The 26707-nt window shown below is 37.0% G+C and overlaps 1 protein-coding gene across 13 annotated transcripts in view; it reads left to right on the top strand.

The window, feature by feature from the left end:
• Positions 1 to 26707, top strand: part of FOXP1 (forkhead box P1) — a 628729-nt gene that overhangs the window by 507535 nt on the left and 94487 nt on the right. For 11 of the 13 annotated variants that reach the window (XR_015695877.1, XM_087708882.1, XM_087708881.1 and 8 more), the window contains 3 exons: positions 7250 to 7387; positions 9512 to 9601; positions 22156 to 22315. Coding sequence is in view for 12 of the 13 variants with exons in the window: in XM_087708882.1 (XP_087565008.1) it covers positions 7250 to 7387; positions 9512 to 9601; positions 22156 to 22315 (388 nt within the window). In the remaining variant the exon portion in view is untranslated. The remainder of the gene's footprint in view (positions 1 to 7249; positions 7388 to 9511; positions 9602 to 22155; positions 22316 to 26707) is intronic. The other 2 variants (XM_014054824.2, XM_014054822.2) reach the window with 1 other exon arrangement.

Genomic DNA, 26707 nt, shown 5'->3' with positions numbered 1-26707 from the left:
TTTTCTAGGAAAGGGTATCTTATTTATTGTATTTAGCTTTGCACTATTACTCTAATTACTGCACCATTTTGGGAGAAGATTTTGTTCTTGCGCTTTCTAATTTGTCTTACTATGTAAGGCATCTTTAAAGGAAGAAGAAACCCCTTATATTTTGATCTTTAAAGGACAGAGAATATTCTGGTTTGGCTACATCTTTATTAGAAATAAATCGGTCGTTAGCAAATATGTGATAGAAGAATCTGATGGGATTTTTTTTAAATTAAAAAATGAGTAGAACCGAGTGCTAATTAGAATTCTGTAGATGAAGATACCTGTGTTAGGAGTGAAACACAATATGTTACAAGCAAATAAACTTTTATAGATATTTGGAAAGGCTGTAACTCTGCATTGTGACATGCTTTAAATGAGTGTGTAACTTGAAGACATCTTGTCATAATTTGTCTGGGATTTTGTGTCTGATTGGGAGTAAGTTCACCATATTTTTAATTGGTTATTAATATTACATTAGGTAGTACAGTGTCTTGTACATCCCCCTCCTCCAGCCTATTCCTTCACATACCCAGGGAAAAAAAGGCAAATTCACATGAAAATCTTTTGAGTAAGAAAATAGAATATAAAAATATATGCTAATGTTGCAAATTATTTTGCCTGGTATAAATTTTACAGTTTTTGAGATGCTGCAGAAAAAAAACACCCTCTCTAGTGTGCAACTGTTAAAATGCTAATTTAATCATAGTCGTTTTGTTATGATTCCCCAAATGTATTAAATTAGTGTGTAAATATTAAACACTAAGATTGTTTAATGAAATTGAGGATACGTGGTTGTTGCTTTTTGACTGTTTTGAGGTTTGTGGGGATGAGATTAAGAATGTACAAACTCTTTAGGGCTCTGCGCCTGCTTTTTGTTTTGTTTTGTTTCTTTCTTTAAGTAAGCTAAAGAGAAACAAAACAAATGTTGACTGAGGAAGATTCCTTTCTATTGTAATGCTGCTATGCAGGTATGTTGTTTTAAAAACTGAGTACAGCTGAATCCTTCTGTCCCTATTCTTCCTTTTTCTGCATGTCGCTTTAGATAAGAAGGGAAAAGTGTTCATCCTAACAAACATTTAACAATAAAGTCTTAATTTATGTAAAGTCTGTGTTTATATGCAAATGAAGTGGATATGTACTATAGCTTTAACTCGCAGCCTGGCACATAAGTAAGAAATCAATTGTGCAAGCAAAGAGGAGATAGTGTCAGATTCCACTAAGGTTTCATATTAAAACAAATATAAATTTTCCTCTCCCCCTCCTCTTCCTTTCAGTTAGGAAAGAAAGATTTACGTAGTAGGAAGCACAGAATTATTAACCAAGTCAGGAAAATGTATTGTGTTTAATTGTGTATGTCTCTAGTTAAACTCCTACTCTTAGTGAAGCGCAATAAACAAAATGATAAAAAAAACATGCTAATTGAATTGTAAAGAGCTTCGCTCTTATTTCTTCTCCTCCTCCCTTTTTTTTAAAATAGGTTGTATTGTTGAGGATGGAACATTTATGCTAATGACTGACTACTTAGCTGATTTTACATTAATATAATAAACAGTACCTGTCGTTTCTCTGCAGTGTTATTTCAGGAAAAATACTGAAGTCTTAAAAGTGAAATTCTATTTTGCATAATGAAACGGAATCATGATTTCCGCATGAATGTTTCCAGCTCTGTGTGGTTTCTTTTTCTCTTTAATTGTTTTTGTTTTGTAGACCTGAAATATTGTGTCAGAAATGTTTTATCCACAGGGAGAAAAAGATAATGTAATTTAGTGCTTCCTTATTCCATTATGCTGAAAGATCCCCCCCCCCACTTTATTGTTACATAGGCAACTTTAGAATTAATACATTACTCAAATCAGTTGAGGTGCCTTTTATTCTGTAGACACTGGTCTACAGAATAAAGTTGATGGAGTTAAATTTTTTTCATTACCTTAAAATGGCCTTCTATAACAAATTTGACCACTTCAGTATTCTTTCTCAGCCACTAAAGGAATTGGGAGGCCATTAAAAATACAATTCTTAAGTTCTCTCCGCTAAACTAATTGTGATCGTTGTTGTTTTTATTATCATCATCATGATCCTTAGAGGAATAATGGCAGTACCACAAAAGTACAACGCAACAACACAAAACAGAAATTATATACGAAGCATTGAATGGAGCTTCCCTTAAAATGGAGACATTTTTAAAATCATAACATTTGATGTTTGGGGTGTGTGTGTGTGTGTGTGTGTGTGTGTGTGTGTGTGTGTGTGTGTGTGTGTTGGAGAAAGTCAATATTTAGCAGTCAGTCTAATTAAACAAACTGAATTTTGGAAAGAAAAATATCATCCTGAAATCACTATTTTATCCTCAAAGTGACTTTAGAACCGCATATAAAGTTATAACGATGTGATGTATAGGCCAATGAAATGAACCTAGGATCAGTTGAATTCATTTAAAGGCATATTTTCCATTTCTGATAGAAGAAATGCCAGCAGATCTCTTCTAGTAGGACTGTGTTAGGGACACAACTATATTTTGCCTTTACTGTCTCTGTCAATGTTAGTTGCCTACCATACTGTTTGTCAATGAAAAGAGGACTGGGTGAAAGTTATTAACTTTGGGTCTTTGCTGATCTTTTAGCTCAAAGACCCTGGATTACAGATAGAAGTGAATATTGAAAAGTGTTTAAATAAATTACACAACTGTCTCCTTAAAATTAAAACAGAACAATAGTGATGGCTGTTTCACAGAGCAGACTGGATGGGTAGCACATTGCTAGTATTATATATGGTGTTTGGAATTATAGTCCTGCTGTGTTAAATGAAACTTATTCCTTAGGAAATATTCTGTGGATTGCAATTTGAACTTCCATTTGTCTGTATCGTAGCTCCTTATAGATTTACACATTCTTGAAATCAATAAGCATAATCTATAACCTTCATTTGTTTTACTGTGAAGGAGCCTCTTATGATTACGCTGATCATGTTTCATGCATTTTATTGTCATTCATAACATGTATTTTATTAGCATACCTTGTAATTAGTTTATTTCAGAGTCGTGAAGACATGTTCTATCAATAAATTTTTGTTGATTGATGTGTTTGGATAGTTACCAGTATGAGGTCTCTTTTCTTTATAAAATTATATGAGATTTAAAGAAAGGGATTTTAAATATTATTTGCAAAAGGAATCTCAAATTTTAGCCATCCAGGATTAAAGTCTTAACATGCTAAAGAACAAGATTAAATAGAGATTTCTTATTTCACTCAGATATAAGTGTAATGTATGTAAAACAAGTACTGTTTTGATGGTATATATTCAAATCAGGAGCCATAAATATTAGAACCCGTAATTTAGAAATTACATGACTGCTTTAAATACTATTGATTTGAGCCACTAGCTAGTTTTTATGAATCTCAGTGAAATCTCCATGCCCTGGCTATAATTTTCAGCAGTCTTTGTTGTGTGCTTTTAGCAGCTTCTCAGATATTTTGCATAGAATTAAATAACAGTACTTAACCATGATCAATAACTTAAGATTAGTACAATCACTCTTGTTTTAATGACCTTAGTAGTTGTGGGTAATAAAGTGTGAACTGTAATAGCCCATTGCTGCTATCACATTCTCTTTGAATCCTAGTAGTGTTAGGGACTAGTGACATGAATAAGTGGGATATTTGGAAATTAAGAGATTAGATATCCAAATGTATTTATTTAAAACTTAGTCTACGTAAATCGTCTTGTGTTTCGGAAGCGGGTATAGGATAAAGTTCCTTTCACTACTTTATGCTTGAAGGGGGCAAGAGAAGAAGCAGGAATAGTGAGGAAGGAGTTGCTGAAGTTGAAAAAAATGGCACTTTCCCCTTGGACAACCACCAATGTTGAAGAAAAAATCCAACATTTTGTGGAGCCATTCCGTAGCCCCGTTTCCATTGTCCTTTCTCCTTAGGACATAGCAGGACCAATCCAGAGGAGTAAGAGCAGTTCAAGAGCTGCTAACACCTGTTGCTGGCCCCAGGAAATTATTTTTTTTATTTTTTTTCCCCACCAGCAATGGAGAGGCAAGAACATTTCGTTTCGTTGCTCTCATGTTGTCAGGTCTTTTTAGTCATAATCCTGGTCTAACCTTGCAATAACTGTTAACAACTATAAATATGGCTTCAGCTCACTTACCCGTTTATTGTCAGAATCTCAGAGAAAGCAGATCTGCAAATTATTTGAAACTCTTTTGAGATTTAGATCTTGTTAGTATCTAAAGCAAAAATAAAAAATAATAGTTGTGATTGGAAATGGAAAGAGTAGAGTAGTAGAACTCTTACTTCTTCTAGGACACTAAAATGCTTTTCCTTTTGAGTTTCAAAAACCTGTGATAGCATTGTGGAGTGAATAATCAGTAGGAAAAGAAACATTCATTTCCTTAATTTGTGACAAGTCTCTTATTGTTCTTCATTTCATACCCAAAGTTGCATTAAATGAATGTTGGATAGAAGACACCCCACAAAAAAAAGCCCTTATGTATACTTCCATCCTAAAGCAATCAAATAAAATTTATTTGTACATCAATCAGGAGTAATATTTTTTAAAAAAAATCCAAAAATATTTGCTTTTGCATATCAGGATCCATTGTTAAGGAAATATAATTACAAAATTTTCTTTATAGAAGAAAATAATGATGTTAAGAAATGGTGCACAATATTTTAATTCTAAACTAGTGAAAATATTGAAGGTTGAATATGAAGTACAGGCAGATTCAATCAAATATTTTACAAAATCAACAGTCATGTGATCTCTGTCTTTCTATAGAGTTAGGTTTTTTTAAGTACTTAAACCAATAACTGGTTAACTAAAACTATCCTGTCTGATGTTAGAATTAACATTATTAGTTTGGACCCAGATTTACTTCCATGTAACTGGACTAATTTTATTGGGCTTGTCCTACAACACAGCTCACCCTGCATAAATTTTATGTAACATTTGTATTATGTTGAAAAGTCTAGCAATGCAGGAGAGTGAAAGAAAGCTTGTTGCTGCCAACCCAGTAAATGTGTCAAATCCGCATCTAATCTATTTCTTCTGTTTGTTTATTTATGCTCTTGTTCTTTTCTTTGTTTCATTATTGTCAGTCAGTCTCTATATATGTCTTCCCCTTGTTACTTGAATGGAAATCAATAAGACAATGATTTAAGGAATAGTCTCTCTATCTCAGCGCTTGTCACTGCTACTTAAGCATTCTATACCTATATTTCAGTGCTCTATGTTTGAATTTGGTTCTTGTTACCATTAATATCAGTGGAATTTTAGTATCTGTTTCCTAAAATTTGTCTAGTAAATTGTGCTGTAATTCTACAGAACAGTAAAACTCAGTTGCAAGCATGGCACACATAATTATCAATGCACAGAACTGTGCATGACATAAAATAATTCCAATATGTATAAAACCTAAAATTCAAATGTGATGGCTTTGAGACACATTTGATTTCATACAGTCCATAGGTGATATAGGAGCTTCAGGTTACTTTACATTGCAATGCATATCCTAGTAACCCTAACTGACATAACAATGTTGCTGACACTTGCTGGTCTAGTGTCTTGTATTATGTTAATGAGGGGTCAAAGGGTATAATTGTATCAAATAGATGCAGTTAAGCATTGCTTCTAAAATAGGTAAACATACACACACTGCATGGTATTTGCTGTACATAAATCTGACCTTCAGAAACCATTTTTTCCTCCGCTTTAGTTCATCAAAATTAGCGATGCTGAGAAATCGGTACATCAGTGCATAATGACTGTGAAATTAGGAATGGGAATTTGCTATGCAAATGATAGGACAAATCGTGTGAAAAAAAGCAAGAAAAACTGCACATTAAGACATCATGTTACATAAAATTAATACTGCATTTCTTTCTTGCTTACTACTCTCCTGAAATATTTTTAAAAACCTTTTTATCTCCCGAGCAGCTATTGTCTGCTGATTTTTTAACATGTGCTGCATAAAAATGTTCAAAACATGTTATTACCTTTCATTGCAGTATATGAGATGACAGCAGATTCTTTTTAACTAAGTATATCCTTTTACTGCTTTTAGTTTTTTGCTGTCACCTATTTCAGCTGAAACTAAAGGAAAGTATTGTGCTTAAATATTACTTATTCAGTTATGTGAGTTTTGTGCCCCCCCCTCAATTGTAACTCTCCCCCCACCCCTTTAATCCTTTCCTTTCTTTTTTTTTTCTTCTGTCTTTCTTTTTCTGGTGGGGTTTCTTGCAAAATAGTCTTGTTGCATTACCGGAACTGACAAAATGGTTCTCATGTAGTCTGCAAATTAAACACAAGTGCAGTGATTATTTTGAATAGCTAAATTACATTCTAGAAAGCTTGCAGAATTCAAAGCATTGTCATTAGGTATCCGCTTGAATACAATTTGTGTAACCTTGGCCGAGACAGCCTGTCATTTTAATGTCAGTGTTTTATCTGAACAAGACATCATCCTTTCAGATAGAGTGTACAGGTTCGTTGCAAAGATGCCCGTGCAGAAACGTGTTAACAGTTGCAAATATGAAATGCTATCAAGTTCATCACTGTAGCTGTTTGTCACTGAAATGTCATGGAAAGCGGCTTTTAATGGTATCTCACATAATACGAAAGAGTTGAAGCCATCTGTATGCTAGGTGAATGCGGAACGGTTGAGACATCATCATAGGAATTCCACTGCTAAAATTGCTGGGGAGCAAGGTGTGTTTTCTGTATCGCTGAAATTGCATTAATTTGCTTCAAGTCATTAAGTTGAATCTCCCCAATGGCCGCTTCTGAAGGGTCTTACTTGTTAATTAATGTAACATTTGTCAAAATTGATAGGCATCTCTAGAAGATGCGCAGATTAATAGCTTGATTTTCTCAGAACATAAAATCTATTTCTGTGGAATGGGTAGAAAACAAACTTATTTGGCTGGTGCATAGTGTTCCCCCGAAATAAATAAGATGCGATCACATTTTTTAAAAAAATTCCTTTGCTTGTCCTTTAAAATCAAAGCTAGAGGAAAAACATTTGGGGTGACCTAACAATACAGTATTGTATTTATCTGTTCAAAACAAAAAGTCTCCAGATTGCAGCTCACTAAAGCAATTATTTTAAAGGGTGTACAACAGAAAGAGAAATTTAAAATGAAATATAACAAAACAATTCTCCCTTGACAGAAGGTTTGTTGAACTGCTTGTTCTTTATTCTGTCTCCATATTTTAGGTTCCAGTGTCGGTGGCTATGATGACACCTCAAGTTATCACTCCCCAGCAAATGCAGCAGATCCTCCAGCAGCAAGTGCTAACTCCACAGCAACTTCAGGTCCTGCTCCAACAGCAGCAGGCACTCATGCTTCAACAGGTAACTGCTTTCTTTAGCAGCGGTTGAGCTAACAAACACCATGCTATTGGAAAAGGAAGGCTATTAAAATAATGTCATTTCCTATGTCCTAGTATCTTCCTGAAATAAGTGATTGTTACATCTTTATGTCCTGGCATCCATGAGACATGATGGGATTGCAAATTCCCAGAATTTTCCGCCAGCTAGGAATTCTAGTAATGACAATATTCCCAAAGATATCTGTATAGATGTCAAGTTGAACAAAGTGCCATTCATTCACATTCATTATAGGAAATACTCATCTGAATAATTGTGTTTATGTTAATTGTGGTTAGTTCTGCAGGATCCAATCTGGGTTGGTCACAGGGACCACAGGCTTAGTCTTTAGGAAGTCCTGGTGACCGACCCAGATTGGATCCTGCAACATTATCCTGGGACACATATATTCATCTTCATTCATGAGTTATAGTTCTTTCTATGTGTTGTCACTGTTGCAACTATGAATAATGGCTGGACAAAATTACGGTCTGAAGAGTTGACACTTCCCAAGCTTTTCTCCCCGTGCTATCAGTAATACTTTCAGAATGGGCTTAAAGAGATCCCAAACATCATATAAGTTTCTAATAATGAGTTTTCATCAGTGTCTGCCTAAAAGAATTCATACTGCAATTTGTTAGCATAGGCACTGTTTTTATATTCAGACTAGGGGTCCTTCACCTGTGGGCCACAAGGGAGGTTTGCAACTGAACCGTGGAAACAGCCAGCTAGTGTTGCACGCTCATGCACCTATTCACTTGCACAAGCAGCGGGTAAGGGCTTGCATGCACACACTATTTGTGTGAGCGGCAGGTGCATGGGCACATCGATCACACAAATGGAGCTACGCACACACTTGCCGGCCACTTGTTTGAACCATCCCCCCCCCCCCCCCCCGGATTGTTCTGCAAAACTGGAAACGTTGGGAAACTCTGTTTTAGACCATAGCAAGCAGCAGTGAAACAGAACAGAAATAGCTGAGCCAGAGTTATCTTTTTTTACAGCCTCCACAGTGTAGGAGTTTCATGTTGGATTTATAAATAGGAGGTCTAGATTCAAATCTTTACTTGGCCACAAGTTTTGTTTAATACCTTGGTCTAGCTTTCTCATGGAGCCATTTTTTAATAGAGGCAACCCTCCCATGCTAACTTAGGAAATAAAGAGAGCATTGAAATCTAATCTACTTCCCGCCATATAAATATAATGCAATATCTGTGCAATTGTGGTCTGTCCCCTTTTACTGTATTAATCAGCCTTGCTAATACCACTTTTCTTTCATTTGCAGCTCATACATTAGTGAAAGGTAGCTAGTAAAAAATAGCAAGGGTGGTATCTTGTCATAGTGATCAAAACAGGAGTGTGGTACTGACCACCCAGCAGAAATACATACTAGAGTTTTGAAGGCTATGAAACAGTCTTTGGGTTAAAATCCTCTTCCTCCAAAATATTGTTAATTAACTAAAGCCCCAAATGACTTTGTGTGGTATGTATGTCAGTGAAATGTTCATTCATTCATTCATTCATTCATTCATTCATTCATTCATTCATTCATAGAGCAGTAGTCCCAGAGACCATTGCAAGATGACATTGAATACGGTGCTTTGCATTCACTCTCTCAAGTATTAATTCACAGAACAGAAGCATCGAATGAGCTATCTGTCTGGAATAGAAGTAGATGGCAGAGGGAACCCTGTGTCTGTTCTAAATGATGCTTGGTTCAGTACAATGCAACAATGATTTAGAATGCTTGTATATGTTCCAAATAAAGATTCACCAGGCACTCGTAGGCAAGGGCATTCTGGCTTTGTTGTTTCAATCAAAGGTCATTCCTTGCCTTATTTTAATTAGTTTGTGTAGAAAATGGTATGTTTTTCATCAGTTCATTTTGGAGATTACTTTTCAAACGATAATGCCAAGAATAGTCAATGTGCATTGAATTTATTGTCGAGTATCAAACTAAAGGTCAGAGCGTTACAGATAAAAGGATGCTATTTTTCAAATAGCCATTTGTGTATTACCAAAAGGGGATCCTGAATTGGCTATCCCACTTTGTTTTACTTAATGGCCTCTATCTTCTTTTTCCTTGTCTCCTTTTATTTTCTTTTGTAGCAGCAGCTCCAAGAGTTTTATAAGAAACAGCAGGAACAGTTGCAGCTTCAACTTCTACAGCAACAACATGCTGGAAAACAACCTAAAGAGGTATTGTTAAAATCCGTTTTTACTTGCATCTAGAGATAATGAAGGAAAGTATAGCAGCTATTTTTTTTAAAAAATATCCCTCTATCTGGCAAATTTGTCCTTTCAAAGCCTAGTACAGTATAAAAGCTAAGTAACTCATTTTGTCACTGCGGCCCACTTTCCATATGTACAACTTTGTGGCTGAATGATTAATTAACATACCCAAAGTAGTTAAGATAAACAAAGTAATATAAACTTCACCAGCCCAGCAGCTCAGATCATACACATGTAATTTGGTGAAAAGAGCCAGAATTTGCCATTTAGGAATTGGATGGAGCTTGATTTACATTTCCTTTCTTTGCCAAACAGCTGGCTGATAAATTCTAGCTTCTTTTACTAAATTACACATGTGCTACCTTGATTCCTACAGGTGCAGCCTATTGGAGGGGATCCATTTATTGCAACTCCAAGGAAATGTGTCCAATTAGTTTGGGGCATTTTAAGCCAACCAGGAACGCATAAGCTCAGTGCTTTGTTATTGTTCTTTCTACTCCTTTTTACTCCTTTTCAGACTTTTTAAAGGCGGAACCTAGATGTGTTCATCGAATCCAATAGTTTCATCTAAATTACAATTTAAGCATCGTGACCGACAAATTCAGCCCCATAGTTATATCTAATATAAAAAGAGCAAAATTTGCTTTGTACCATCACAATGCTCATTGGTCCTTGCCCAAGTGAGTATTATGGTAGAGTACCCCTATCAAGGATACTTACGTTTTTGCTTATTCCATGAACAAAGATGTGGCATCTCTTCACACGGGGATAAGAATCACTGCTCTGTTTTCATATTCTAAACAAATAGAAACAGCGTATAAATCAATTTAATGTATTTTCTTCTTGCTGAGTGTTTAAAATGATCAGACGTATCTCAGTCTTGGAAAATTGTCCTGTTTTGCAGCAACCTTGGGTATCTTTATGTCTTTGCTTGTAATCCTTTCCCTGTTTTACCTCTTACCAAACAAGTACACTTACTTCTGGAAAAGAGATTTTTAGATAGTTCCAGGAGATACTGTACTTCTCTTGGACCCCATTAGGGCATCTACAGGGAGAGAAGATAAAGGATGATGGACAGAATTTGCTGAAAGACAGATTATGTACCATTACCAGTTATTTTGTGTTATATCTGCAGGGTTTTTGTCTGTCTGTGTGTGTGTGTGTGTGTGTGTGTGTGTACACAAGATAGAGAGAAAAGCCTGGGAGGCACCATATTTTCTCAGCAGGAAAACAATCATACCCATTAGACTAGCTAGTTCCCTTTATGAACTGACTGTGTGTCCCGGATTGTTCTCCACGTTCAGCTGCATGTAGGTTTTGTGGCAAGACCTTGACATTTGAGTGATGGGGTAAGAAGAGCCCTGGGATATAGACACTTTCATTGCATAGCTGCAAGCTAGAGCTGAAAAAAAATGGTTAAAGATTAAAAAATGGTTAACTAGTGAAAGAGAGTCTTTTCTTGTATAGGGTGGCAAATTCAAATAATCACAGTTGCCATTTGAGGAGTGGTGTATTATCAGGAAAAGCTGTAACCCTGAAGTATTTTCTTATATATTGATATAAAAGTCTATAATTATTAGAGTAGTCCTTGAATAGCTATCATAGGTAGCAAAGAAGATCAAATGGTAATGTGGAAAACAAGTCCTGCTCATGGCCATGTGGGATTAGACATGGAGCCATCCTTTGGCTTGTTCTGCCCAGATGTGGAGCCTTCTTCTGTATTTTGTGATAGACTTCATGAATGCCACAACCTAATGCTGCCTGATTTAAGTGTGTTGCCCCAGACGTATGCTTGGGTTCCATGCACCTTGTTTTTAGGAAATTTCTTTCAATATATTTTCTTAGGTGTACTTTTGACAATTCTATTGTCTAGTGTGGATGGAGACCAGCCATGAGATTTTATCTTGGGACTAGCTTTACTGTTGTTTTACTCTATTGGAGATTCTCTTTGGAAATTTTTTGTATGCTGTTCAAAGCAATCTGATTGGTATTACTTAAGGAAATAAATCTATCAATCACCTTTTGCTCCTTATGCGCAAGGGAGAAAGATGAAGACAAGAATGCTTTCTATTGTTCTCAGCTACAGGTGAGCAAGAACCTTCTTTTTCTCTCCCTTCTTTTTTCTGTTCATCTACTTACTATCACCTAGCTTGTTGGCCATTGAAACGGACAGGGAATAGTGCTGCCTTATTTAGGGACAGACTATACCTATCAAGGGATACATGCCCTCAGAACCTATTCTTTATCCCACATACTACGAGGTTGAAGGTTCACTTACAAACTTACTAGAAGTATTACAATTTTCATTCTTCTCAGGATTAGTGGATCAAAAATGACGTCACAAAATATTTACAGCCAAAACCTTAACATAGAACATGCTATTGGTAGTATAGTTTCCCCTGTTGCAAAATTTGCGGGATACAAATTCCTTCTAAATTTATTCCTTCTAAATAAATTATGACACGTCTCATAATCCATGGATGTTTGCTATTCATCTTCTACAACAAAGACTTTGTGAATTTCATCATATATTATAATTGCTGTAGAATTCTATCTGAATTTGATTTTCCCCCCTTGAGAAGACCGAGCAGAACATTTAAGATAGGGTTGATATCTTTGGCACTCCAAAAGTTGATCAATTGTCCCATCAAGTCTTGTGTTTACCTTAGTGTTCACATAAACAGATCTGGTCCCAATCTGGTCATTCAGGTTTTCCAAAGATGCATCCATCCTTGTTGAAGTCTCAGCCAGCCAGTTTGCTGCTGGTAGATCTTTTTCTTTTTCCTTTTCTTTCCTGCTGCTATAGGCTTTACTATAGTGCTGGGCTTTGTATAACACATCCCAGATATAATAATTTGAGCCTAATTGTGTCTCAAATGAGAACTTTCCATTCATTTGTTTCATAACCCATTCTTTTGTTTAGTTTCATTGGTTACCCACGATGTTCTCAGAAGTCTTCTCCAATATAAAGTTCAAGAGCATCAGTAGTTTCTATCCTGCTTTTTGAGATCCAGCGGTCACTTTCGTAGAGTGTTACAGGGGGGAAAAAACATTGCCTGTGCTCTTCTCATCTTTGTGGAGGTAGACACATCACACACTCTTTTCCAAAGCCTTCATTGCTATGCTACTGGTATCTCAGGTATAATTCCCTGCCTTATGCCTCTTCTATGTGAGGCTGTCATAAGTTGTGGTTAATTGACTTTTAGATGATGGCAGATTACATAATTTCAGGAGAAAGTACTTGTATTGTGGCTTTTGGCAGCTCTAGCCAGCTCCACCATTTGTCATCTAGGATAGGTTTTTGAAGGAATGCAGCCCCATCACATCAGCCAAGCCCTATCTTGGGGCTTATCCATAAGGATGTCCTCAGTTTGGTTGTGTTATTGCACCTGAATCAACCCTGTCTTTGTGTGATAATTGCAATGATTCCAAAGCATCCATTCCCATGTTGCTCCATATATTTCCTTACCCATCACCAAGCCCAATCCCCTTGCAATGTGGAAAACTAAGTTTTAAGCCAAGTATGAATTTTACAGCTGAGTTATGAAATTGGGGAGGGGGGGGGCTATAATAGGAAATGCTGACACAAACCTTAACAAGAGCCTGCTAACGGGCGCCACTATAATAAAAAAGGAACAGATTAAAAAATGTCTAAAATGTAAATCTAAAGGACTAAGAGTAATTAAAATGGAAATGGCACAGGGAGGGAAGGCATGTAATTGTGAGATATCACTGTGCAGAATGCTCTCAGCTTTGTTTTGCTGGCTGTTTTTCTAATTCAGTAGGGCTTACTCATCAGTGGCAGTTCAATGCACGTTAATGACTCTGGGATGCAAGCATCACTCTGGACAAAGAAATGATTATTGTGCGGTCAAAAGAAGTTCAAAGACAAGAAGGGAATTTCAGTTTTTCCCTTAGAGATCCACATTCAAGAGCATATAAATTAAGCCAAATGTTAAAAACCACAGTCTGAAAGCTGACTTCAAAGTCACAACTCTCTAATTAATGAACTGCGAGCTTCAGTTTGGACAAGTTGTGGTTTGATGTGCCCATAAATCAACATGACAGGCCTGTTTCACAGTCTCAGACAGGGCTTGTCATTGAGTCGCATCAGATGTAAACACAGCAGAAAAAAAGGGGGGGGGATAGCAAGGAGGTGCAATTGATCAACAGAATTGGTAAAAACCCACTTTTGAAGCACATTATGCATGATCACAGGAAATGGCTATAGCCTCAAGAGGTTTTCTCCTTCTGCTGCTGCTTTTTTGAATCAGATTTCTAACAACCTTCAAAAGGGAGAATAAGAATTATGGAGCTTTCTCCCCTGTGGCTGCAAGGCAATAACCCCCTGTTGTTATTTTGTGCTTCTTTCTGTTCAAAGGCATCAAATTTTAGTTTTTTAAGGATCTTTAACTCTATATTTGAAGACAAACAATAAAGGGCTGCCACTGTCATTCTTATCAGTTACCAGGGATTGTATTTTTTTCCCCTTTCTGTTGCCACTTCTTGTTAACCTCTTATTTGGTCTATTAGACATAGTTCTGAATGCAAGCCTGCATGCTGGGAGAACATGAAAGTTCAGATGAGCTCAGAGGGCAGATAAAGAAATTTGAAGGGGAAAGTTACACAGCAGAATGAACGATAAAAGTTAACTCTTCTAAATTGCTGCTGTCAGACAAGAGAGCGTCTCTGACACACAGATGATGGTTTGGAGATGAAGGAAAAATACTTTGTGTGTAAAAAGACAAGAAGGGAAGTTGGACAATGTAATGGAATTTCAATATTTAACAGGGCTGATGTACTGTGTGCATGTATCTAATATTGCAGTCTCCAAAGCTGCACTGAGAGAAGACTGTTCTCTGTTTTAAACTGAATTATTAAAAATGGTGGATTGGACGGAAGGAGCAAGCATATATTTTCTTTTAAGTGATACTTGTTTTACAGATGGATGGATGGGTAAATAGATAGATGCCTATCTTCAAATAACGTAGTTTATCCCACGGGTTTTTCTGGGTTCCACCACAAAAGCGCGTAGGACAAAATCGCGCTCGACAAAAGCGCGCTGTGACGTCATCACAGCGCGACGAAAAAGATCGAAAAATTGTAAAAATAAAGCGAAAACCTTACCCTAAGCCCCCCAAACCTAACCCTAAACCTAACCCTAAACCTAACTCTTAACCTAACCCAAAACCTAACCGTTAAAGTAACGAAAAACCTAACGCTAACCCTTATCCTAACCCTAACGCTAACGCTAACGCTCTAAAGCTAACCCTAACCCTTAACCTAACCCTAACCCTAACCCTAACCCTTACCTTTATGCGAATCGGCTTGCTTTAATTTAATTTTTATTAATTTTTATTTGAATTTTTCGATCTTTTTCGTCGCGCTGTGATGACGTCAAAGGCGCGATTTTGTCGATCGCGCTTTTGCCGTCCGCGCTTTTGACGGGTCACGTTTTTCTGAGCCAAATTCCTTAGTTTGAGAGAATATTCTTGCTAATTTGATATGCTGACAGTGGTCCGTGTAAGATACATGTACATCTGTATACCATTTATTTGAATCTATATTCTCAATATTAAATTATTGTGAAAGCTATTTTGAATTTGACATTTGTTACAGTGCTAAAGTGGATTGACTTAATGCATCATTTCATGCATTGTAACAGTCCCTGTTATTGTACCATCTCCTGAAAGCACATCTGTATCCTTAAGTAATACAGTTTTTAATGTAAAACCAGTGTGCTTTCAATAGTGGGTTTTTTAAAAGTCTTATTTCTTCCAAGTAAGGAAAATTTACAGCAGGGTGGAGAATCTCTCTATTGCAGTGTTTCCATTTCTTCAAGCCAGTTTTCAAGTCTGCAACTTAACTCAACACTTCTACTCTGTGTTTTGCTTTTATTAAAAAATTGTCCTACTGAGCATATAAAATAGGCAGGAGAAGGGGAGAGATGAGGGATTTTAAAAACAATTTAGAAAATATTCCAAACTTTTTTTAAAAAATTCAACTTAAGCTGAATAGGTTGTTTTAATAAAAGGCTGTTTGTCCTCCAGAGTTATGACAATTTATGTTAGGCAGTAGGGAGTAACCCAAGAAAGGAAAACAGACCTTTGACAGCGGCTTTAGGGAGGAGATCAAAAATGCAAGTTTTATCAGGATATTTCAGCATTCTAACAACTGACTACTGACCTGACAACAGGACTGCACCGAGACCTTTTTTGTGTGCATTCAATTGTGAGAAGTAAACAAACTGCCTTGTATCCTGTGTTTGGTAACTGGGTGGGGAACAGAGTTTGGCAACGTGTGTTGCTTTTAAGTTCTTTCTTGGACAATGGGTTTGTGTACTTTTTTATTCTGGCTTTTTAAACTGAAAAAAAAAAACTTTCATGAGCTTTTCCTGGAGGATAGCTGTGAAGACAACAGAACAAGCATCAGTCAACTTACATAAATAAAACTGGCTTTAAAATATTAACTTGCAGTAAAGTGGCAAGTCACTGACACGTCCCAAGCAGGGAGCATTTTCATATTCAAGCATTCCTTTTATAGTATACATTTTTCACAACGATTAACATCTGAGACACTGAACAATTATTAGACCCTGGTTTAATTGTCCTTGAGATATATCTTAATTGAAAAACTTCAAAAGACTATCAAAAACAATGGCATTATTTGGGAGCAGAGCTGGTTCACAACTGAAATGGCCTTGCTAATTTTTTTAACTTATTTACAGCTTTGTTGTTCTGGCTATAGATACAGTTTAAGAAAACAGAAGTTCTATTATTTATTTTAGTCAGTGAAGTAACGGCCGGTTAATAATACACTGGAGGGAGGCTGTATTTCCAGCAAAATAAGCTTCTTGCACTTGTACCCATAAACCTACCTGCTCAGAGAAGGCAAACTCTATTTAGCATTTGCTTGTTTATTTTCTAGATTTATATCCTGCCTTTTCTCCAGAAGCTTAAGGTGGCATATACAACATTCCTTCCTTGATCTTTCCCCGTAAAAGGAATCCTGTGGAGGACACTAGAGTGAGAGGGAAAAACTAATTCAAGTTATGCCATGTGTCTCTACAGCTGAGAATAGACTCAAATTTTGGTCTCCACAATTTTAGTTCACGGCATTAACCACTGCACCATACTAGCTCCCAAAATAAGATAGCAATCTTATATTTAATAATGTTTCTTTTGATCATTCCCTTCTACTACATAGGTTTCAGAAAGCTAGCAGACTTAAGAAATGAACTTTTGTACAGTTAATTTCAAGACAGTCTCTTCCTAGTTAAACGTGCCCTTAGATAAATGATGTAATACAGATTCAGTTCCATCTGAGTAATTATTGTAACAGCTTTTAATAGACACGTTAAGGATAAAAAGAGAAGTGCATTCGCAATTTGGAATAAAAAGAGTTTGAACATGCATTCCCTGCCATGAATGCCTCTTGCTGGTGTCAGAATATATCTGGTGAGGTAGCAAAAATAAAGAATAATTGGGAGGGGGGATTTAAAGGAGAAAGAGGACAAATATGGAGAAAGGGCAAGATAGGATACTTAACAATGAATCCACCCTTTACTCTAGTCCTAGTATGCTTATGATCATGGGAAGCCCCATTTTGCCATTGTTGGCACCAGTTTCCCAAGAGGTATGTTTGAACAGTTCTTTTTCATCCTGCTGTTGCCTCTCCATTCAAGGAGATACTACCCATGCCATTTCTGTCTCAAGACCAGCTTAACTATCATGCTGCTCAAATGTTCAGTGCCAAGAACAAACCAATTTTTTTATGGTTGGTTTCCACAATACTCTAGATTAAGCTGAAATAGAATCAGATAGTTGCAGTTAAAATAATTAATCATATTTATATAGCTGTATATCTCATAAAATAGTGGTCCCCAACCTTTTGGCCATCAGGGACTAATTTCACAGAAGACAATTTTTCCTTGAATTGGGGGAGGGGGGATGGTTTCAGTTTTGCTCACTCGCCCGCCACTCACCTCCATGTGTGCAGCCCAGTTCCTAACAGACCATGGATTGGTACCAGTCCATGACCTGGGCTTAGGACCTCTGTCATAAAACATGATTCTGGGTAGTGTACCATAAAAACAAGCCATAAAATAATGTGTGACCCAGACATTGTCATAGCTTGTTGTATGGCACTAGCATTGCTTTGAGTCATAACATAGCTTATTTGTTTGGCATATATATTATGTAAATCAGATTTTGTGTGTGTGTGTGTGTGTGTGTGTGTGTTAACCTGGGTTTGGGATTAATATGTGGTCTCCCTATCCTTAGTATGTTTTCTTTTTGTTGTAGTTTTGAACCCTTGGCTGTTCAGCGTTCATGCATTTGAACCAGTTGTATTATATTTTTTGCTATTGTTAATTTTGACAATGAAAGAAGAGGAAGGGAGGATCTGCTTATCCCGGGCATTTGGTGTGTGGAAGCAAAGCAATAGTTTATTTTCTTGAGAAATGCCTATTCATTACAGCTGGAATGAAATACAGGTGAAAGAAGGTGTAACATTTGATCCAAAAATAAAAACAGCTCCAACAAGTGAAAATAGGTAATTAAAGCTCCAGGACAGTACTATCCAAGTGGGAATTTGTTTCTAGGAAAGGTTCTCCCTGATATATTTTGAGGAGCATTTCTGCTGATAATGCTCCCAAGAAAGAGGGCAAAATTTACATGTGAGTTGGTTGTTGAAGAGACAAAGCTATATATAGCACTTAGCAATAACACTTAGACTTATATACTGCTTTACAGTACTTTTACAGCCCTCTCTAGGCGGTTTATAGAGTCAGCATATTGCCCTCCCAACAATTTGGATTCTCATTTTACCCACCTCAGAAGGATGGAAGGCAGAGTCAACCTTGAGCCTGTGAGGTTTGAACTGCCAAATTGCAGGCTGTCAGCAGAAGTAGCCTCCAGTACTGCACTCTAACCACTGGGCCACAGTGGCTCATTTATTATTCATTTATTTTTGTTTCCAACCAAAACATTTATTATAACCACCCACTCAAATTAAAATATCTACTCCATTTTTGTATGGCTATATAGTTGTAAATATATTCTGGTGTGGTTGGTTGGGAGAAAAATGGAATTCCCACCTTAATGGCAAGCAATAAATGCTTTTATAGATGTTTTATAAAGACCTGTTCCAATCAAAACTGGATCCTGGTGACTTCAGTTCTATGTAATTTTCTTGGCATGTCACTTGTAGCTTGTCATTGTCGTTGCCTTTTTCCAAGTTTTTTTTAACTTCCCCATCCTGCCTTTACCAGTCAGCTTTCTTGTTGAACATCCTAAAAATCAAGCCCAACCATGATTGTTTTCTTTTTTAAATCAGCCAAAGTGGGTAGATGCTGACAATACATTTTTAGAATGAATTGTTTGAAGATGAAAATAAGAGATTTCCTATAGGCAGTTATTCTCCATTGTATGTTGTTGTTAGTTGCAAAATCGTGTCCGACCCATCGCGACCCCATGGGCAATGTTCCTTCAGGCCTTCCTGTCCTCTACCATCCTCTGGAGTCCATTTAAGCTCACGCCTACTGCTTTGGTGATTCCATCCAGCCACCTCATTCTCTGTCATCCCATCCTTCTTTTGCCCTCAGTCTTTCCCAGCATTAGGCTCTTCTCCAGTGAGTCCTTCCTTCTCATTAGGTGGGCAAAGTATTTGAGTTTCATCTTCAGGATCTGGCCTTCTAAAGAGTAGTCAGGGTTGATCTCCTCTAGGACTGACCGGTTTGATCACCTTGCAGTCCAAGGAACTAGCAGGAGTCTCCATTGTATATAGGTTTTAATTCTTCAGATAGTCCCCATTCTTTCCAAATGCTTATAGTTTATATATGTTTCTGTCAGTCAAGGGTTAATGTTCTTTCTGCAGACGTTAGCTGCAACTCTCTGAAGCCCTCCACCTTGATATGATTCCTAACAGATTAGGGATATTAGATAATTTCCTTCTGTTTATTGTGCTAGTGCACTATGTTATCTTTCTATCACTCAGATAATTACTAAGGAAATCTACATTAACTTTTTTTGGCTAGCTTAAGGAATTGCTAAACATTGGCTTGATGCACTGATATTTTACACAACCAAAGTTTCCTCCTGTCATTGCTCAATAAATAAAAAGATCCTTATCAAAGCAGCAAAAGCTTTTTCATGGGTGCTTAAAGAACAAAAGTAAATAAAATACAAGACGAGTAAAACCTAAGGGCTTGCTTAAATGAAACAAAATGAAGGACTCTGAAGCCTCAAGTACTGCACATATTAAGTGCATTCAAATAAGATGTTGTTTGCTAAATTATGAATGTGTATAATTAAAATCTAGTGGCTGTTTCTATGAAAGATTTACAGTGTTATTTCATCGTTTGTCATGGCTAATTAACAATATTAGATGAAGTTTTTCTTCTTCAAAGGTCTGGGATTTTTTCTCATTTATTTATGTCAGAAGTGATAAACAGAGTAGTTAAAACCTTCTCTGGGGGCAGCAGTGAGAAAGCAACACGGTCTTTTACACCTTTAAGGGCTCAAGGTTCAGATCCTGGCAAATATAACATCATAGCCTTTTTCCCTGAGATAATTTTTCCCCAAACTGCTGAAGTTTTTTTTTTTTTTTTTTTAAAAGTGGAAATGATAGATTGCATGACAGCAACAGCCCCTATGGTAAATACAATAAATTAACCAATTGGTGCCTTAATAGCTGAGACAGTATTTTAATAAGTAAATAGAGCATAGCATGGGTTATTTATCATTACAATTAAGTGTAGATGTATGAGGTTCGTGTTATTTTCTGTGTTTGGACTAAGCAGCTCAAGTTTATAAGAACTTCACGAGCTGCCAATCATAGTGACAATCAACATTTTTGAACCACACCCTTGCACAATATTAGTAATGCTACTTCAGGGTGAATGCTGACTCTTTGTCTGTAGACCCCATTCATTTGAAATTGTTTTAAAAAGGTATGCCATATGGTCATGCTTTTTAAATGATTCAAAAGTTTATAATTTATAATGTTTAAAAAATGCATGAATTTGGCTAAATCCATATTGCCGTGACAAGAATTCTCCAGTCTGCCCCATTTAAGGCTTAAGTTTTGGAAACATTGTCTTCTGATAATACATGGAAGAGTTCTGTATATATTTTTGTACTACCCTTTTCATATTTTTAATACTTCGCCCATGTGTATGTCACCATAAAGAATAAAAATTATGATAAATGGAAGGGCCTTTATCTTTTTTTAAAAAAAAATCTTAAATTTTCTTTTTTTTAGTGCACAAATGTTGTTTAACCTTTATAAGTTAGTTCCCTGTTGGATCTGATGGGACCATTAATCACCCCCCCCCCCTTGATTTTTTTCCCCCTAAACATATGTAATTGTTTAAATTACTTTTGAAAGAATGGATGACTGGTATGGTAAAAACACACTCCAATTTGCAGTATTTATTTCTGTGACTGCTGTGAATTCCACATGAGTGCTGTTGGCATAATGCTTGCTTTGAAGTGTGTCTATCTGCCCAGAAGAAGAAAAGAAAAGAAAAACATAGTTAAGTTGAGGTTGGCGGACAATATATGCACTAGTACGTTCCATTAAATAATTGTCTTTCGGCTAGATTTGCCTATTGTGGCAGCCATTTGGTTAAGGGCCTAATCTTCCCACAATATCACCCATTGTACCCATGAATTCCTTGAAAAAATCCAAATGTGTCATGATCCTGCTTTACAGAGTCGTCCCCCTCCCCCCCAAATAGTTGTACACCTGAATATAATTATTTTAATAGGACTTCTCAGAAAAGGCAGCTTTTTAAGATTAGGATTTGGCCACCATTCTAAAACCCATTAAGCTACAAAATCAGCCAATAATTTGAGGATTGCTTTAACAGGTCTGCATAGCCCGTGATCCATCATGCTCAACATAACTGACTAGCTTTGAATTATGGCTTGCCATGTGATGACAGCTAGGTCCCTCATTTTTACACTTACAAGCAGGCAGCGAAACAGCAAGGTTTATTGAGCACCTGGTATGCTGCCAAGCTCAACTCTTGGAAAACATTTAACTAATGAGACATAAGATATGCAGACATGCTTTAAAACTAATAGACATTTGTGATGTCTGTGCAACTGTACCTTTGTGTGATGGTTAAGGAAATTCCCCTAAAAGCAAAATGCACTGGGATTTGCTCTTACTTTCTTATGGATGCTGGGGCCCCATCAATAGTTGCCTGAGCTCATAACAGCAATTATCGTAAACTAGCTGTAACTATTTGCATGACTGTTTGTATTCCTGCTACTTGCTGGGGTATAATCCTCAAGTGGAACTAAATCTCACTGAACATCACATTAAGTAGACATGCATAAAATCGCACTGTTCATAAGTCTTTTACTCCCTTACTGTAGTTCTGGCTAAGACGGTCAGCAGCTTTCAAAGTTCTTTAAATGAATCGTTTCCTTCCCTCCTAAACATAGGAGTGTGGAAGGGAGTAGTAAATATACGAAACTAAAAGAAGCGTATCGATTCTTTCTCTTTGCCAGCCGCAGCAGCAACAGGTGACGTCGCAACAGTTGGCCTTCCAGCAGCAGCTTCTGCAAATGCAGCAATTGCAACAGCAACACCTCTTGTCTTTGCAACGTCAAGGTTTGCTATCAATTCAGCCAGGCCAGCCTGCTTTATCATTGCAGCCTCTTGCTCAAGGTAAGGGTGGGTTTTGAGGGTTGCCGACAATAAGGGGGATAAATCACTTCAGCAAGAAAGATTATTTCCCCCCTGGAAAATTAGTTTGCATTCCTTTTTTCTAGCTGTCATGCTTTAAACATAGAGACATTTGTGATGTCTGTGCAACACTTTGTATGGTGGCTAAGAAAATTCCTCTGAAAGCAAAAGCAGTGGAAAATGCTGTTACTTTTTTACAGACCCTAGGCCCCAACCTTCCAAACTACAGGTAGTCCTCGACTTACAACCTCAGTTGAGCCCAAAATTTCTGTTCCTAAGTGAGACATTAGTTAAGTGAGTTTTGCCCACATTTCTTGCCACAGTTGTTAAATTGATCACTGCAACTGTTAAGTTGGTATCACGGTTGTTAAGTGAATCTGGCTTCCTCATTGACTTTACTGATCAGAAGGTCACAAATGGGACACTGTGACTGTCATGAATGTGAGTTGGTTGCCAAGCATATGAATTTTGATCACGTGACCACGGGGATGCTTGCAAGGGTCATAATTGTGAAAAATGGTCATAAGTCACCTTTTTTCAAGGGCTGTTGTAACTTCAAACGGTCACTAAATGAACTGTTGTAAGTGGAGGACTACCTGTAGGACTACAAGAGGACTACCTCTTGTGAACGTATCAGATCTTTGTTAGGCTGGTCTCTCTTTAGAGCAGGCGACCACTCATACAAGAGAATAATCCAACTCATGCTTTTTGGACTAGATCAACTTTTTTTGTTACAAGAATGTAGACAAAAAGTTCTAAGTAACAAGCTAAAGACAAAGAGTTCCGGATAGCTTGAAATCTCTGGAGTTTTAAGTCGAACAAAAATTATACAAGTTAATCTTCCAACTTGTTTCATTTTTTCATGCCCTAAATGTAGTGTACTCTTGGCAGACTGTCCATAAGGCTCTTCCCCTCCATCCAGGCTCATAGTCCTTCTGCAAATAGTCTGAGAAGATTTTGCTAGCAATAATTGTAACATTCACCTATGCAGGCAGTACTTACAAAAGTTCATTTAGTGACTATTCAAAGTTACAACGGCATTGAAAAAAAGTAACTTATGACCATTTTTCATACTTGCGACCGTTGTACTATCCCCATGGTCATGGGATCAAAATTCTGATGCTTGGTAAACTGCTTCATATTTATGTCAAATGTCCCGGGATCATGTGCTTTTGCAACCTTCTGATAAGCAAAGTCAATGGGGGTGTGGGTTTCAGTTATGGTCATAAGTTAAGGACCATCTGTAAAACAGAATAAATTGTCAAGTAAACAAGGATAATTGTTTCCTTGCTTAGGGATCTCAGAAGAACATACAGGCATGAGGCTGGTTAGCAACCTGAAGGTTCTCCCTCTGTCTTCAATTCTGATTTTTAACTATCTTTGCCTCTTAATAACCATTTAATATACAGTTGTTACATTTTTGTATATTATTTGTACACCGCCCAGTGTGCCTTTTGTGAGGAAGATGGGCGATGTCTAAATTGGATAAACTATTCCGAGAGTAAAAAAAAGACTTTCACAAAATAGTGAGTAAAGTTACCCTTCATGTCATATATTTTTAACCCTGTTTTGCTCTCTTGCTTCCTATAAGAGCATTGCAGTTCTTAGACGCAAAAAAGCCCCTACAAATTTTGGCCAGGCTTGCTCATGTATATTTAACAGCCACTCGATGTGCAGAAATTGGCAGTTGAACTTTTCACAGCATAACATAAACATGTTGCTTTCTAATGACTGCAGTTCAATTTGTTGCTAAAGCCCAGGTCCAAAAGTTGACAATGCTATAGAGCGATGAACTGAACGTATTGTGGTAGTCACATTTTGAAAACATGCAGTGCCCCCACCATCTGAGTTTTCTTTACCTTACAAAGTTTGAACAATAGATCCCCGTTGCCTTAATCCTGTGTTTGACAAGGGATAAGAAGTTTCACATTTTCTTTCTACCACTTAAAATAGTCATATCTATATTTACCATCGTTGAGACTTAACATGATATTGCATGAGTTGAACAAAGGGATTCTTTTTAATGCTGTGTCTCTGCTCTAAAGCTACTTTATCTTTCCCCCCCCCCCCACATCCTCAAATGCCTAGGAAATTTGAATAGTCCTCTCAGCATTTCCAGATGACTCTATTGATTAATTTTACCTACTGGTTGACTACTTCGTAGAAAACATATTCTCCTGACCCACATCAGTTTCCTGCAGTCAGGTGTATCCTCAGTTTATGGTGAACAACTTAGGATATGCTAAATAAATTCCATATCCTGGTGTGCGTGTGTAAGTCCTTTTGCATCCTCCCCAATAGTTTAAATCAGGGATGTCAAACTCAATTTCATTGAGGGCTGCATCAGGGTTTGACCTTGGGAGCTTAGTAGGTGTGGCATGGGTAGGCATGGCCAGGATGAATATGGCCAGCTTAACATCCTGAGCCCGTTGCCACCTCCTGCAGCCCTCCCGAGCTCCGTTTTTACTGGCAGAAGACTGCAGGAAGCCAGCGCAGCCTAAAATGGAGCCTCGGAAGGCCGCTCACAGCCCTCCCAAGCTCTGTCTTCACTGGCAGGGGCACCGCCAGCCAATCCACAGGCCGGACTTAAGCACTTCATGGGCCGGATCCCGCACGCCTTGAGTTTGATTTCCCTGGTTGAAATTATAGGGAAGGAAATTCTTATTTCAATCTAAGCTTGAATTTACCCATTAAAATCCACACATTCCAAAGTGATTAATCTATTATAGACTTAACCATTAGGATTGTAATCTGAAGCAAGATGAATTTGTGAGCAAATTCATATGCTCAATTGTTTCATTGATCAGTTTCCCCTCCCCTCCCGAAATATTTCATTGCTTATCATGGGTATGCATCCATTACATTTATTGCTTTCTTCCTACCCCCAAAGCAAAGAAGGAAGCTGAAGAATTGTTTTTGTTTCATTTAGTGGTAACCAAACATCCAGGGAGTCAAAGCTGAATGGAGTCAAATGCTTCTTATTAATGGTAGAAGATGGTCAAGTGAAAACTTTATGTGATATCAAATTTAATATTGCCATTGTAGAGTCTTAGGAAGGAAGGAAGGAAGGAAGGAAGGAAGGAAGGAAGGAAGGAAGGAAGGAAGGAAGGAAGGAAGGAAGGAAGGAAAAATTAAAGGAAATAGTATAAAGGTTCATGTAAAACATAACATAAGCTTATTATACCTTCAGATGTAATTGAGAAATCTCACAAGCTATTTTTACATATTCACTTACTGGACTCTGGACTCATGTCTTTTTAATTCTCTTTTTTTTTAACAAACAGTCCTTCTATTATTAAGTTTCCTTGGCAAGCTTCATAGCATAATATATCACTTAAGCTGTCCAAAAGAGGGCAATTGGGCAGTGACAAGATACACTAACATGTAATGTGAAAGAAATGAATGTGGTGATGCATGAAGTGTAATTTGTGCAGCAACACATCGGAGACACTAGTAGGTAATTCAGAGGTTGTGGCATTGATTGATGAATAGGCTTCACTGTCTAGTGTAACTATTAGTTCTCGCAACTTAGGAAGGGGGAGATATTTAAAAAGGGATTTACAATTGATAAGGCAAACATTAACAAAAAGAATTTTAATTGGCCAGTGTCCGGTATTATTATTTTTTTCTCTTTCATCTTCTCTTATGATCCTACAGCTTTATTGGATTTGGGAAGAAGAGAGGGAAGATAATTTGAGAATTTAGACATGACAGAATACAACACAATTTCTTTATCGGAGAAATCTGATGGCTCTAAACTGATGACATTATGAGGTTTAAATCAACTTTCTGCTTGCTTGAACATGGTCACCTGGGTATGGATGTACAAGGACACAAAAAGGTTGAGCAACTTTAGTTGTCTTAGAGCTGGCAAATACCTGGGTTTGCAAAATCAAGTTCCACAGAGGGTCATCTGTCAACTGTCCCCACAACATGCATTTTTTAAGGCTGTACCTACTTTTTCTTTTATAATGAAGAAAATACTTCTCCTAGGAAAAAGGGACACAGCAAAGAGAAATGTGAAAGCTCCAGTCTGGAATAATTGAATGCTCACATTATAGATACCCTTTTTATTGCTGACAACAAAAGTTCATAAAGTGTATACACACGCACACACTTTTTGGAAATAAACATAGCTTATATGCATTCTATGCAAATAATTTGTCCTATTATTAGGAGAAATAATAGTGATAATTATTAAAAACAACCAGTTATTACTATATTGGACTATGGTTTTAAAATTACTCACTGTAACAATTTTTGTAAAAAAAAGCTTGTCCTTTCTCTGGTATAAAATAGCATATGCCTCATTATAATTATCTTGCTTTTCCCCTAAAGAAGCCAATAATCTAAACATTAGCTCTGTACCCAGAA

Source organism: Thamnophis sirtalis, unplaced genomic scaffold, assembly GCF_051295495.1.
Source record: "Thamnophis sirtalis isolate CommonGarterSnake01/CBP01778 unplaced genomic scaffold, rThaSir2_p1.2 scaffold_3, whole genome shotgun sequence".
Classification (NCBI taxonomy): Eukaryota; Metazoa; Chordata; class Lepidosauria; order Squamata; family Natricidae; genus Thamnophis; species Thamnophis sirtalis.
The sequence above is the reverse complement of the archived record's forward strand: the minus strand, read 5'-3'. Positions and strand labels throughout refer to the sequence as shown.